We start from the raw sequence: 15373 nt of genomic DNA on the forward strand, positions 1-15373 counted from the left end.
AACTCGTTACTGATTGGGTGGATTTCCATAGTAGGCCTTGTCAAAAAAGAATTGCTACTTAGTAAAATAAGATGCTCTTTGGGTTTCTAATTAGCGTTGTCCTACTGTCACTATGTCTCTACTGTACTGCCTGGGACAGGAGTACAATATCTTTTCTTTCTAATTGTTCACATTAGGTACAGAACTAAGCTAAAAAATAAGCAATTTAGAGGCAAAGTCTACCAGGCTTAAAATCAGAAGCTTTCTTTTTGAACCTTGATCTACCCACCAGCTAACTTTTGATACTTGGTAATTATAAACCTCTTTAGGGATCACATTACAATTTCCAATTTGAGTCTATTATTTCTACATTACAGTTTGAATTCGGTATTGTTCTAATTTAGCTTTTTTTTTCTTTTTCATTTTTAGATGCCAGAGGTGCTCCATTTACTTGTTATGAAGAGGTAAATACCAGAGGAGATAGATATGGAAACTGTGGAAAAGGATTTTGTCAATTTTCGTAAGTATTTTACCCTTCATACTGAAGGATATGCTATGAGAAAAAAAAGGAAGTAACCAGAAAGAGAAAGACATAGGATTTACTAAGGCATGACTCCACCACAGGAGAGGGTAGCGAAGAGAATTGCCAGGATGATTATGAACTAAAGTTCTTTGGAAAAAAACTTGAGCAGTAGATTAAACTGGAACAGAACATTACTGGGCACCAGTACTTAGCTCCAAGAACAAAAATGAAACCCTCTATTACTTGATGTGTTTAAATATATTGGTATGAGGTCTACATTCTGTTGGATAATTTAGGGAAATTTGCTTAGAAAAGTAACAGCCAACTGAAAAAAAAAAGAGACAACATTTTCCAAGACATGAGTAGTGTGGCTGTCAAAATAGCGTTCTATAAACTTTTGATGAATAACTGAATTCAGAAGCAATTAATCTAGAATATGTATTGATAAGATCTTGAAATATAGTATATACAGAATAAAATAAAATTTTATGCCACGTTTTCATTGTTTCATAATCTGAGCTGACCAATATTATCCATGAGCTACAAATAACATTTCTCAAGTGCCTACAATGTTACAAAACAATGCCCATAAAAATGGCCTCTATTTATGTTTGTGATCAACCAGGAACAATTTATATACACTGGCAGTTTATATACATTGTATATTTATATATGCATTAAACATGTGAAATAAGAATTATTTATCCCATTTTACTGATGGAAAAATTAAAGATAAGTGAGGTTACAGTTCTCATTTGCTCAAGTTTCAATATCTAGTATAGGACAGATCTGGGAAATGAGCCAAGGGCTATCAATTACAGAAATCATTAAGTTTTACTTTCCACATTGCCTCACAAAACAGAAAGAGCCACAGCGTAAATAAATGTGCTTAAAGGAAATTTACTAAAAGAAAATTGTTGAAACCTGGAATTACAGTAATAAAACAGTTTTTAGCTTTGCAGTAGTATCTCTGCTATTTCAATAAACGATAAAATAATTTTTTTCTTTGTCTTATGCTTCTAGCCATCTTCTATGTGGAAAATTAGTTTGTTCATGGCCACACAAAAAATTAATATTACGTCCAAATTTATCTGTGATTTATACACATATACGAGATGATATATGTGTATCTACATATTTAAGTATAGAGAAGCCTACAGATAAAAGTATGACAACATATAATGGACCTCAGGATAGAGATGAGACATTTGTGCAGGATGGCACCGTGTGCGGTCCTCAAATGGTAACTATAATTCCATAATCAAGTGTTTTTAGAATTAGTTTTTGTGGTCATGTTCATTTTTGTTTGTTTGTTTACTATATTGCTGGGTCACATTAATTATTTTTCCATGTAAGCATCCTGTTATTGCAGTACCGTTTGTTTAATTTTTGCTTGTTTTGTTTTTGTTGGCTTGATTTTTGGGAAGTGCATGGACTAGGAATCGAAACCAGGTCTCCCGCATGGCAGGCGAGAATTCTACCACTGAACTATCCTTGCTCATTTTAATTATATACCAACCAAGTATGGTTTACCATGAAATTCGCCCACAAATTGTGCAAGTCAATGATTTTTCATTAATTTAGAAAGTTGTACAGCCATCACCACATCAAGTATTAGAACATTTCCATAACCCCCCAAATTTCTCTCTCCTGTTTGCAGTTAATGGCCATTCCTAGCCCCAACACACAATGACTGATATGTTTACTGTCTTTATAACTCTGCTTTTTCTAGGCATTTCATATAAATGGACTCATACAATATGTGGTCTTTCGTGTCTGATTCTTTTCATTAGTATAAAGTTTTGAAGTTCATCCATATAGTGCCATGCATCAATAATTCATTCATTTTAATTGCTGAATAATATTCCATTGTGTGGATATTTTTATCCATTCATTAGAAGTTGAAATTATAGATTGTTTCCAGTTTTGGGCTATTGTGAGTAATGTTGTTATGGACATTTAGGTACATGTCTGTATGTGGGGATATGATTTCAGTTCCTTGAGTAAATTCCTAGGCGTGGAATAGTGGAATTGCTGGGTTGTATGGCAAGTTCAAGTAAAACTTTTTAAGAAATTGCCAACTTGTTTTCCAAAGCGACTGTACCACTTTATGTTCCCTGCAGAAAGGCGTGAAGGTTCCAATTTCTCACGTCCTCACCATCACTTGCTATCTTCTCTCTCATAGCTGTTCTAGTGGGTGTGTAGGGGTATTGTGCTTTAGACATAATTTGAATTTCCCTGATATTTAATGGGGTGGAGCATCTTTTCATGCAGTCATTAGCCTTTCGCATATCTCCTTAGGTAAAATATATATTCAAATCTTTTGCCCATTTTCAAATTGGATTACTTATATTCTGATTGAGTTATGAACACACACCAAGTCAGAATACTGCAGATTCCCACTGTACTTACTGGAAGTTCAACATAATTTCTCAGATTCTTTTGTATCCCTTTTAATTTCCGGAACACTAAAATGTTGTTTTATTCTGTGTTGTTATTTATTTTTTATTTTTTTGGAAAATATTTGCTGATCTTACTGGGTCAGAGCCAGTAGTCCCAACATTAAAAAAATTCTTTTAATAAGTGATAAATGATTGAATAAATATTGTTTACATGGTGCTTAAATTTGTATGTTGTTTAATTGCTTTTGAATTCAGTTATGCGACATAAGATTATATACTGTTATTTTGACAGCCACACTACTTTTGTCTTGGAAAACATTGTCTCTGTCTTTATTTTTGAGTCAGTTGTTACTTTTCTAAACAAGTTTCCCTAAATTATCCTAAAGAATGTAAGCCTCATGCCAATATATGTAAACACATCAGGTAATAGAGGATTTCATTTCTTGTTCTTGGAACTAACTACTAATACCACAATGATGTCCTGTTCAAATTTAGTCTGTTGCTCAAATCATTTTTTCAAAAAACTTTAGGTTCATAATTGTCCTGGCTATTCTCTTGGCTACACTCTCCTCTGTTGGAGTCACAATCTACTAAACTGTGTCTTCCTCTTTCTGGTTACTTCTTTTTTTTTTTTTTTCCCCCATAGATTATCCTTCAGTATGAACAATAAAAATGGTGCATTGGATAATGGCTAAATTTTTAGAAAGCCTACAACTTGTATGCTATCTTTAGTCTACCCTCGAAGTAGAATTATATTTTGGTTAGATATATAACTCATTGTTGAAACTAATTATCTATAAATTTTTGAAGGAAATTCTGTTCTAAATCTGTGAATTTCCTGCTGAAATGTATGATGCTTTTCCAATTCCTAGATTATTTTCTATTTCCTCTTTTTTTTCTTAACGCTCTGGAAGCATTTGGGTTCCTTTTTTTGCACTTGATAATCTGAATTTTTGGCTTTGCAAATGAGTGTTCCCAAATTTATGAAAAAAAAAGTACTGTTTCATTTCTTGGAAAATTATTCCCCTGTAGTTTCCATTCCTCGTTTCTGTTTGTTTGCTTTGGTTTTTTTTTTTTTACAGGATGTGTTATTTTCTGGGTATTTCCTACATCTTTTATTTATTTTATTTTATTTTTTAACTTTTGTGATATTTGCCCTTCAATTTTATTTCCCAGACCTTTGCTTGCATTCTGCTTTTACAGCAATAAGGGACATGATCCTTCTGTGTAATATGATTCTAGTAATTAATCCATTTTAAAGGATTACTAGCAACGAAAAATAACATGTGCCTTTTTAAAATACTTTGATCTTTAAGGGAGAGCAGTCAGGATGCTGAGGAAAAGCGTACCTTTTAGAGATTCACTATATAGACCGCTCCATACTTTTGTTTGCATGCTCAGTAAAATGTAATGCAATAAAAATGAATAAAACAAAATACTGAGCTATAATAAAACCTGAACAAAGACGTAAATCAGAGGAATGTAGCAACAACTGGAAGGAACTAGGTTCAAGAGACAGTGTCTTGATTGTTTTTAACTATGTGTGGGGAAAAAAAAGCATAATTTCATGTTGTAGTTATTAACTCAGTAAAGAAAAAAAATGATGATGTATAGTGGAGACAGAAGAATTTCTGAAGAACTTGTTCAAAAGTGGAAGGATTATCTGATAAGAGTCCATATAATTCTTTTTTTTTTTTATCTGCACAGGCAGGCACCGGAAATCGAACCTGGGTCTCTGGCATGGCAGATAATTCATTTTTAATAAAAGCAACAAGGCATAGAATATAGGTTCAGATGCTGTGGTGAATGATATTGTGCCCTCAGTGCATTATATCAGGAGGCCAGAACTTCCAGTATAATGTTGAATAACAGTGGTCTCAGTGAGCATCTGTGGCTTCTTCCAGGTTTTAAAGGGAATGCTTTCACTCTTTCATCTTTGAGCACCATAAGAATTGCTCAGAGTTCCACAGGTTGAAATGATAAGACATGGTGTTTTCATATATGCCCTTTGTCATGTTGAAGTTTCCTTTAACTCCTTCCTTTTGAAGTGTTTTTAATCATGAAAGAATGCTGGATTTTGCCAGATGCTTATTCTGCATCAATGGAGATGATCATGTGGTTTATTTCCTTTGTTTTGTTAACGTGGTGTATTACATTGATGGATTTTTTTAATGTTGAACAACCTTGTATACCTGGGATAAAACTCGCTTGACCATGGTGTATAGTTCTTTCAGTGTGCTGCTAGATTTGATTTTCAACTATTTAGTTGAGGATTTTGCATCTATATTCATAAGGGAAATGGGTCTTTAATTTTATTTTTTTTGTAGTATTTTTATCGGCCATTGGTATGAAGGTGATGTTGGCCTCATGGAATTGTTCTCTCTTCTTCAAGAAGAGTGTGAACCAGATTGCTGTTAATTCTCCTTGGAATGTCTGGTAGAATTCAGAGGAGATGCTTTATAGAATTTCATTTTAAATTAATTGAGACTTGTTTTGTGACCCAACCTGCGGTCTATCCTGGAGAACAATCCATGTGTCCTTGAGAAGCATATATATCTAGCTGTTTTGGGATATAGTGTTTCATATATCATGGGGTATAGTGTTATGTCTACTCATTTATTGATTATCCACATTATTTGTTTCCTTATTGATCCTTGGTCTGGGCGTTTTATCTATTGATGAGAGTGGAGTATTGACATTTCCAAACAGTACTGTAGAGGGGTCTATTTCTACCTTCAGTTTGGTCATTGCTTGCCTTATGTATTTTGGTTAGGAGCATAAATATTTTGGATTGTTATTTCCTTTTGGTAGATTGCCTTTTTTATTAATATGTAGTATCCTTCTTAGTCTCTTGTAACAGCTTTTGGCTTGAAGTCTATTTTGTCTGATATTATTATTGCTACCCCAGCTCTTCTTTGGTTACTGTTTGCATGGTCTCTCTATTCCCATCCTTTCACTTTCAACCTCTTGTGTCTTTGTCTCTAAGGTGAGTGTCTTGTGTACAACATATAGTTGGATTGTGCTTTTAAAAATCCATTCTGCCAATCTTTGACTTTTGATTGGGAAGTTTAATCCTTTAACATTTAGTGTTATTATTGTCAAGGCAGTACTTCAGCTATTTTGTCCTTTGGTTTTTATATGCCATATCTCTTTTTTTGCCACTCTTTTCCTTTGTTGCAGCCTACCTTTTCATATAGTTTATCGTTTTTGATATATCTGACAGATCCCTTTCTCATTTCTGTTTCTTTTTATTTTAAAACAAAAAAAAGTTTTTATTTTTATTTGGTTTGTATTATGCAAATTAAGTCTATAACCTACTAATTTGAAAAGACAACAACTCAACTTTAATGGCATACAGATTTTCTGTTCCCATTTCTCTCCATTTTCCCTCTTTATGTTGTTTTTGTCTGACATTACCTCTTTGTATTTTTGTGTCTCCATTACCAGGACATATGCCTATTTCTTATTCAATTGTGTTCTCACCAGTATAGGAATTAAATAATAAAGTTATATATTGAAGATACAGTACTGTGAGGTTTTGCATTTATCCATTTAGTTACATTTACTGAAGATTTTCACTTCTTAACACTGCTCCATTCCACTCTCTTGTCTTATCATTTCAACCTGTGGAACTCCTTTAGCAATTCTTATAAGGCAAGTATTTTGGTGACAAATTCTCTTTGTTTCTGCTTATCTGTGAATGTTTTAAACTCTCTCTTATTTTCCCAAGGACATTTTGATTAGATAGAGATGTTTTGGCTGGCAGTTTTTCTCTGTTACTCTATTAAATATATTGTGCTGTTGCTTTATCACTTCCATGGCACGCGGTCTTATTGATGATCCTTTGTATGTGACAAATCAATTTTCTTTTGCTGCTTTCAGAATTCTCTCTTTATCTTTGGCATTTCCTGTACTGATCAGTATGTGCCTTGGAGTAGATATATTAGGGTTTATTCTGTTTGTAGTATGTCATGTTTCTTCAACATGTATATTTGACTTTCATAACACTTGGGAATTTTTTGGCCGTTATTTCTTCAGATAATCTTTCTGCTCCCTTACCTTGCGCATCTCCATCTGGATCACTTATGTTGTATAAGTGATGCTTCATGTTGTCATTCAAATTCCTGCAATAATGCTCAATTTAAAAAATTCTTTTCTCTATCTGTTCTTCTGACTGCATGATTTTGAGCCTCCTGTGTTTTAGTTCACTGATTCTTCCTTCCTGTTCAAATCTGCTTTTGTATGCATCTAGCATATATGAATCTCCATTATTGTGCCTCTCATCCCCATAATTTCTGTTTCTTAGAAATTTTCTGATTCTTTTTCATACTCACACATTGTCTTCTTAATATCCTTTGGGTCTTTATCCATATTTTCCTTCATCTCTTTGAATTGATTTAGGATATCTGTTTGAACTTCTTTGATCAGTTGTTATGATGTCTGTGTCTCCTCCAAAGTTTTAATTTTTCCCTTTGACTGAGCCATGCCTTCCTGTTTCTTAGTATGGCTAGTAATATTTTTGCTGATGTCTGGGCATCTGATTATTTTGACTCTTTTTTTATTTTTATATTTTATTATTATTTTTTTACATGGGCAGGCACCGGGAATTGAACCCGGGTCCTTGGGCATGGCAGGCAAGCATTCTTACCTGCTGAGCCACCGTGGCCCACCCATTTTGACTCTTTTTAAATGTTAGCCCTGAATGTCAGTTTCTTCTTCTGTCTAGGGTTTTATTCTTGAGTAATTTTGCATCCAGGCTCTTCTTTGATGCTTATTCCAACTTATTTTGGACCTTTTGAGTAGCCTGTGTTTAGCTGTTCAGATTTTCTCAGCTCTTCATCTGATTCCTGCCCTGGATATGTGGTACAATTTTTAAAGATTGCACTTTTTGTGCAATTCTTTTAACCCCCAGAAGAAAGTTTCCTTGCCTTTTTTTGTTCCTGCTCTGGGAATCTTGGTCTGTTTGTTGTTTTGTTTTCTTGCAGAATTTTCTCCTCAAATCTTATAATTTGTTTATATCATCTCCCTCACCCAGCATGATGTTTTCCTTAACACTTTTCAGTTCAGGGACCCATCTTGTTTTACAACAATTCCATGACATCTTCTCCCACCATTTTTTTTTTTCCTATGGGGATTTACTGCCTCTGGTTTCTTCACATTAGGTATCCTAACCTGAGTATCAAGAAAGTTGGGTCAATTCAAAAAGAGCTATTGTGTGTTTAGGTGGTCCTACAAGCAGAGCCTGGTCTGAGTGTGTACAACTCTTGCCAACAGTTCTAATGCACTCTCCTCTCTTTAATTTTCCTTCTGGAGACACTTTTGTATCGGTACTCCCCAGTTGCTTGTGTTGTGCTTCTGGGTCTCTGCAGACTTGCATCCCTTCACCCAGATATACATGGGGTTCTAAATTTGTTGCTGTGAGTGTCTTTATGGTCTGTATCTGTGTCGGGAGGGACCTGGGCTGGCCATGCTGCCTCTGTGTGACTCCCTAGCTCTGAGAGACCAAGTGAGGGGAAGGGGTCCAGACGGGTAGTTCTGGAACAGAAATCCCTTATCTGATTTTGGAGGCTATTTTTCTTCAATTGAACATTGTTGGTGTCCCTCTCATCTCTACCTTTCTCCAGAGTTTCAAGCAAGTAGGATTTGTCCATTCATCAGTTGATTCTGAGATAAGACTTTTCCAGGGAATGTCTTAAATTGCCATGTTGATGATGTCACCTCCACACTCGTGGTTGTTGGAGTCATTCTTACAGGGGTGCTGTGCCTCTAATTGGAATTTCCTGAAGGTATAATGATATATGCGTTTTCATTTTCCATCATTGTTAAAATTTCTGTTGAAGTCTTGAATTTTTTACTTTTGAATATTAAGATTTCTCTCACTATATATATTCTAGACACTTGTCTTATGTTGGAGGTGCGATCTGCAAAAATTGTCTTTCAGTTTGTATCTTATAATTTCACACAGAGCAACCACCCTTAATTTTGATGAGGTCCAATTTATCAGCTTTCCTTTCATGGATCACATATTTGGTGTCATGTTGAAGAGCTCTTTGTCCAGCTCTGAATCCCATAGGATTTTCTCCCATTTTTTTCCCTAAATGTTTTGTATTTCATATGTATTTTTGAGTAAGGTGTGAGATACAGGTCAAGATTTGTTTTGTTTTGTATATGATTAGGCAATTACTCCAGCACTATTTGTGCTCTATTTGCTCTTCTATTGAATAGCTTCTGCACCTTTGTCTAAAAACTGTTTAGCATATTTGTGTGGGTCTATATTGGGGTTTTCTGTTCTGTTATTTTGTTTTTGTGTCCCTCTGCCGATACAACACTGCCTTTATTACTGTAGCTTTATAGTAAGCATTAATATTGGTAGAGCAATTGCCCCCATTGTTTTCTTCTTTTGACAAGATTGTTCTAGCTGTTCTGTTGATTGTCTTAGCTATTCTATATCTTAGGGAAAAAATGTGCCTACAAAAACTTTGCTGGGATTTTGATATAAAATACAATAAATCTATAGATCAACTTGTATAGAATTGAGATCTTTATTTTATTGATGCTTCCAGCCCATGAACTTTGTACATCTCTTCGTTAATTATTTTCATCATTATTTTGTAATTTTTTACAAAATTACAAAATTTTTGTTACATGTATACATGTTTTTAATTTTCTTTATAAATAGTATTGTATTTTTAATTTCATTTCTGCATGTTTATTGTGATATAGAAGTGCAATTTTTTTTGTATATTGGGGGTCACATTTCATTCTTTTTACATGTGAGTATCTCATTACTGCAGCACTATTTGTTGAATTTTTGCTTGTTTTTTTTTTTGTTTTCTTTTGTTTGCTTGTTTGTTTGTTTTTTGGGAGAGTGCATAGGAAATGTATTGGGCTGGGAATCGAACCTGGGTCTCCCTCATGGCACAACTGATTTTTGTAAGTTGATTTTCTATCCTGAACCTTACCGAACTCATACTAGTTCTGGGAAATTTTTGTAGATACTTGGGATTTCTTTGTAGGCAGTCATGTAATTGGAAGTTTTTACTTTTTCCTTTACAATCTCTCTCTTTCTCTCTATTTCCTTTTCTTGCTTTAGTGCAGTGGCTAGAACTTCCATTACTAAGTTGACTAAGAGTGGAGACTGTATACTTCTTTGTTTTGCTCCTATTTTAGGAGGAAAGAGTTAAGTCTTTGATCATTAACTATGATGTTACCTTGTAGGTATTTTGCAGATTCCCTTTATCAAATTGAGCTAATTCCCCTCTATTCCTAACTTGCTGATAGTTTTTACCATAATCATGGGCTGGACTTCGTGAAATTGTTTTTGGTTCAGTGTATATAATCATATGATTTTTCTACTTTAGTTTATTGATATATTGATAAATTTTCAAATGTGGAACCATGCTTACATATTTGTTATAAATCCCAGTTGGTAATGGTATATTATTCTTTTTATGCATTATTGGATTTGGTTTTCTAGTATTTTATTGAAAATTTTTATGTCTAACTGCATGGGAGATATTGGTCTACAGTTTGCCTCATAAAATGAATTAAGGCATGTTGTCTGCTCTTCTGTTTTCTGGAAGATCATGTGTAAAATGGGTGTTATTCTTCTTTAAATGTCGGAAGAATTCTCCAGTGAAACCACCTGTGCTGGAGATTTCTCTTTTCAGAAGCTTTTCAATTATGAATTCAACTTCTTCAATGTTTATAGGAGTATTGAGATTACTGATTTCTTCTTAGCGATTTTTTGCTGATTGTAATTTTCTAGAATTGGTCGATGTCTTCTAAGTTTTTGAATTTATGAGTCTAAAGTTATTTGTAGTATTCCCTTACTATCTCTGTAATAACTGCAGAATCTGATTTCATATCTTAGATTACTGATTCATATTTTAATTTTTATTTTTGTCAGGCTTGCTGGAAATTAATCAATTTTTTCAAAGAAATGTTTTCTTCCATTGATTTTCTCTATTGTTTTCATATTTTAAAATTCATTGATTTCTCCTCCTATACACTATTGTTTCCTTCTTTCTGCTTTGGGCTTATTTTCTTCTTTTTCCCTACATTCTTGAAGTCCTAATGATTTGAAGCCTTTCTTCATTTTAAAGGTAAGCATTCAGTTCCCTCTCAACATGGCTTTAGCTGCATCCCATATATTTTGATATGTTATATGTGGTGTTTCAATTTTTCAGTTCTGTGTATTTTTAAAAATTTCCTTTGAGAGTTCCTTTTTTGAAACAGTGTTTTTTTTAAGAGTGTGTTGTTTACCTTCCACATGCTTTGAGAGTTTTCTATTGTCTATTATTGATTTCAAGTTTGACTCCATTATTACCAGATACTCCTTATGGTTTTAATTTTTGAAATTCGTTGAGGTTTGTTTTCTCATTTAGGATATGATCTATCTTGCTGCATGTTCCCTTAATATTTGCAAAAATGTGTGCCCTGTTGGTATTGGGTGGAGTGTTCGACCCAAATCAATTCCTGTTGTTTCAATGTGTTTAGATCTACTGATTCTTGTGTATACATTCAGGATTGCGCACACATTTAAGATTATTATGTTTTCCTATTGAACTGCTCCTTCTATCACTGTGTAATGTTCTTCTTAGTCTTTAGTACTTCTCTGTAGTTTACTTTGTCAGATTTTAATATAATCACTCTTGCTTTTTGGGGAATAATGTTTGTATGGCCTGTCTTTTTCCATACTTTTACCAGATTAACTTCTGTTTCACAAGGAGAACTGAGAGGTAGAGAATTGATTACTGCCCTTTATACTGAAGGTAGTTTGCAGAATAAAAAATATCATACCCGCATAATGTAACCCCTTCGAGTCACACTTATCTTTTTAAAACATTGTGCTCATACACTTGATTTCCACCTCATGCTTGCTCCCAGTAATTCTCAAAACTGGATGTTCCTGATAGCCACTGATATTTTGATGTAGCCCTCAGATATTCTGATGTAGTTTTGGTGTAGGCCAGGCATGGACATTTAAAAGATGCTATCCAAGTCTTTCTTGAACCCAGAGCACCAATCAAATTATTTTTCCAGATAATTGTCTTTCTGAGTGTTTCTGGTGCTAGATGGTAAGAAATTCAAACTTCCAGTTTCTTACATATGATTACCTCTTTACAATTTAAGGTAGGTTATTCTGCATTTATTTCAATGTAGTCACAATCATTATTTTTTTCATCTTATACCCAGAGGATTTTTATGCTAATTCTCGGTAATATGCATTCTGGGATTTTCTAGAAATATTATAATGTATAATCCATGCACACTGTCGAATTATTTGACTCTATTTCTTTCTTTTTTTCTTTTAGTATTGTGTAAAGTTTCAGTGTAAGGAGGTTAGACACGAAATCAATAACGCCGTGTGCAATCCTTCTACACATTGCAGCATGCATGGAGTAAGTAACTGCAATTTTCATTTTAAGCAGCATGTTTTGAGAAATACTATAAGCAATTTGGAGATTTAAAAAAAAAAGTTTAAATGATTTTGTAATTTACCATTTTCAAGCTATTTTGGGTCATTAAACAGTCTATAATTTATAACAAATCTAATGATCCATTTATTAAGGAAGAGAAACATTGAACATGATTCTGAAGGTATAAATGTTTTGTTACTATGTGGGGTGTGGATGTGTTGTAAGGACCAAAAATGATTGCGTCACACATAAACACAATGATTTTATTTGTATGAAAGACAAGGCAGAATGGGTGAAAGAAGGTCATTGAGTTTTCTTGCTAGTCCTGCTAGTTAATTTAGAGTTTGGGGCTGTTTTATGATGCTAGCAAGTACATAATAATTAGTGGCATGTTACTGGTAATTCCCAAGTTTTGGGGTCTGTCTGTGGTGGGAGTTGAAAGAATTTATTTTCAATAGAAGATAGATATACTTTCTAAAGTACGATCAGTTTCAAGGGATAATGTGAAAATCTCACAAAATTATCACTTAAATAAATTATCCAGGTTAAGGTAATCTGTTGAATAAGAACAGAATATTCATTGGTCCCTTTGAAAAGCCAAAATTTTACGTAAGAAATTGTTCTATTTTCTGATTATTCCAGGTTTGCAATAATTTCGGCCATTGTCACTGCCATAAGGACTTTGCCCCTCCCGAGTGCAAACCGATGCCAGGAGAGTTTGGAAGTGTTGACGACGGACATCCCATTAAAACTGGTTGGTATCGGCAAATAAAAAATGGCCCAGACAATGTTAAACAGACAAGGATGGCCTTATTCGGGGGTTTCTGTAACAGGAGAGAGAGTTGAATGCAATGCCATTAAAACAAATGTCAGTCAGCTTTTTAAGGGAAGAAGCACAGGAAGGTAATGGGGGGGGGAGGTTGATCACTTGAATGGGTGAGTAATTTACTCAGGTTGCACTTAAGATCTCTTAGTTTGGAATGTGTGCCTTGTTGGTGATGAGGCCACCTGGAGTTTGGAAGAACTGGGAAGGAGAAGGTGGGAGTTAAGGAAGTATTGAGTTAGGGGCCTCCCAGGTGCCTGGGTAGTGTAAGAGCTGGAGTGAAACGGAGGTCAGGAACCTGCAGTCAGGGAGGAACCTGTCTAAATTTTAGTTCAGCTAAAGGGAAGTTAAGGCCATCTTGATCGGTAACCTTAAACTTGTGCTAATCAAAAATAATATGTAAGAAAATACAAGCATAGGTTCCAAGCTAGATTCCAAAGCAAGTGATGTCACTAAACTAGACTTACTTTATTTGTTAGATTAAAAAAAAAATCTACAACAGTGTAAAATTAGTACTATTCTTTTTTTTTTTTTTTTAAATTAACATTGACATTGTTTACCAAGAAAAAGTATTTCCAAAGTTGGCCAATTTTAAGAGTAGAAATTCCAGTATATATAATTTGACCAGTTAAATCAAATGGTTGGTTCTGGACTGTTTTATGTATTTCTGGTTTAAAATAGTGTCAGTAGTCCTTATTATATTAATGCCACCGGAGTATTTAGGACTTTTTTTATTCCTAAAAGGATTGGGCCCTATGTGGGATAACCTGGAGCTAGTAGGTAGACTATCCATTTGCCCATCAGGTCCTTTGCATCTACAGATTCCACGTAAAAGTTATTGTTTCCATTTGCTAAAGCAGCCAGAATGCAGTATACCTGAAATGAATTGAGTTTTACAAAAGGGATTTATTAAGTTACATATTACAATTCAAAGGCCATGAAAATGTCCAAATTAAGGCACCAAAAAGAGGATGCCTTCTCTGAGGAAAGACAGCTGGCATCCGGGTTTCCCTGTCATGTGGGAAAGCACATGGTGACGTCTGGGGTCTTTCTCTCCCGTCTTCTGGTTTCAGAAGGCTCTCTCAGCTCCTGTAGGTCCTTCTTCCTTCTTGCTAGGGCATTTTCTTTCTTAGCTTCTCTTGGCTGTCTTTTATAAAGGGATTCAGTAAAGGATTAAGACCCACCTCAAATTGGGTGGATCATGTCACCATAGAAACAACCCAATCAAAAGGTCCCATCCAACAAGAGGTCTGTCCTTACAAGATTGAATTAAAAGAATGTGGTTTTTCTGTGGTACATAACAGTTTCAAACCAGCACAGTTATCCATGTCTCAAATATTTGCTGTTGTTCACACACTGAAGCTCATTAATGTCATCATAAGTTAAATGTCTCTTTCTCAGGGACAATGGTTTAGAGCACAGATGGTATTAATAATTTGTGAAATTTAAGTGGAATCCCACAGAAGTTACAATTTAATAAAGAAATGATAAAGTGAAATTTAACTTGGTTGCTGTTTTCTGTTGACATTTTTCTGGATATTTTTAGTATTCTTATTTCCAAAATAAATGAGTTTTTCATTAAGTTTTTATCACAAACTACATATAAAATTAAACAACTCAGGTTCAGTTAGTTTATCTTTTTTTAGGCTCCTGATGACCTCTTTCTCTATTTTTTAAAATTTAATTTTCATTAGAGAAGTTGTAGCTTTACAGAAAAATGATTCATAAAATAGAGAGTTCTCAAATGCTAGTTTACTATAAACACCTTCCATTAGTGTTGTCCATTTGTGACAACAGATGAAGGCACATTTTAAAAAATTGTTTTTATTGGTGTATATTATTTTTCCGCATACCATGTAATCATCCAAAGTGAACCATCAATGGTTCACAATGTCACTATATAGCTGTGCATTTACCATCACAAAAGACTTTTTTCTTTTTTGTGAAAAATAACATATATGCAAAAAAAGCAATAAATTTTAAAACACATAAATTAGTTGTAGAACAGATTTCAGAGTTTGGTATGGGTTATAATTCCACAATTTTAGGTTTTTACTTCTAGCTGCTCTAAGATACTGGAGACTTAAAAAAAGTCAGTATAATTATTCAGCAATCATATTTGTTGGTTAAGCCCTACCTTATGTATATAACTTCAGCATCACCTTTCATCTTTCTTCCACTCTTTAGGGTATTTGGGCTATGGCCATTCTAACTTTTTCATGTT

At 34.1% G+C, this 15373-nt stretch overlaps 1 protein-coding gene across 2 annotated transcripts in view; it reads left to right on the forward strand.

Moving 5' to 3' along the window:
* LOC143677057 (disintegrin and metalloproteinase domain-containing protein 5-like) overlaps positions 1–15373 on the forward strand; it is a 96875-nt gene that overhangs the window by 62351 nt on the left and 19151 nt on the right. For both annotated transcript variants that reach the window (XM_077152552.1, XM_077152553.1), the window contains exons 15-18: positions 409–499; positions 1526–1745; positions 12222–12308; positions 12969–13080. In XM_077152552.1, the coding sequence (XP_077008667.1) occupies positions 409–499; positions 1526–1745; positions 12222–12308; positions 12969–13080 (510 nt within the window). The remainder of the gene's footprint in view (positions 1–408; positions 500–1525; positions 1746–12221; positions 12309–12968; positions 13081–15373) is intronic.

The sequence above is a fragment of the Tamandua tetradactyla genome, chromosome 3, assembly GCF_023851605.1.
Source record: "Tamandua tetradactyla isolate mTamTet1 chromosome 3, mTamTet1.pri, whole genome shotgun sequence".
NCBI lineage: Eukaryota > Metazoa > Chordata > Mammalia > Pilosa > Myrmecophagidae > Tamandua > Tamandua tetradactyla.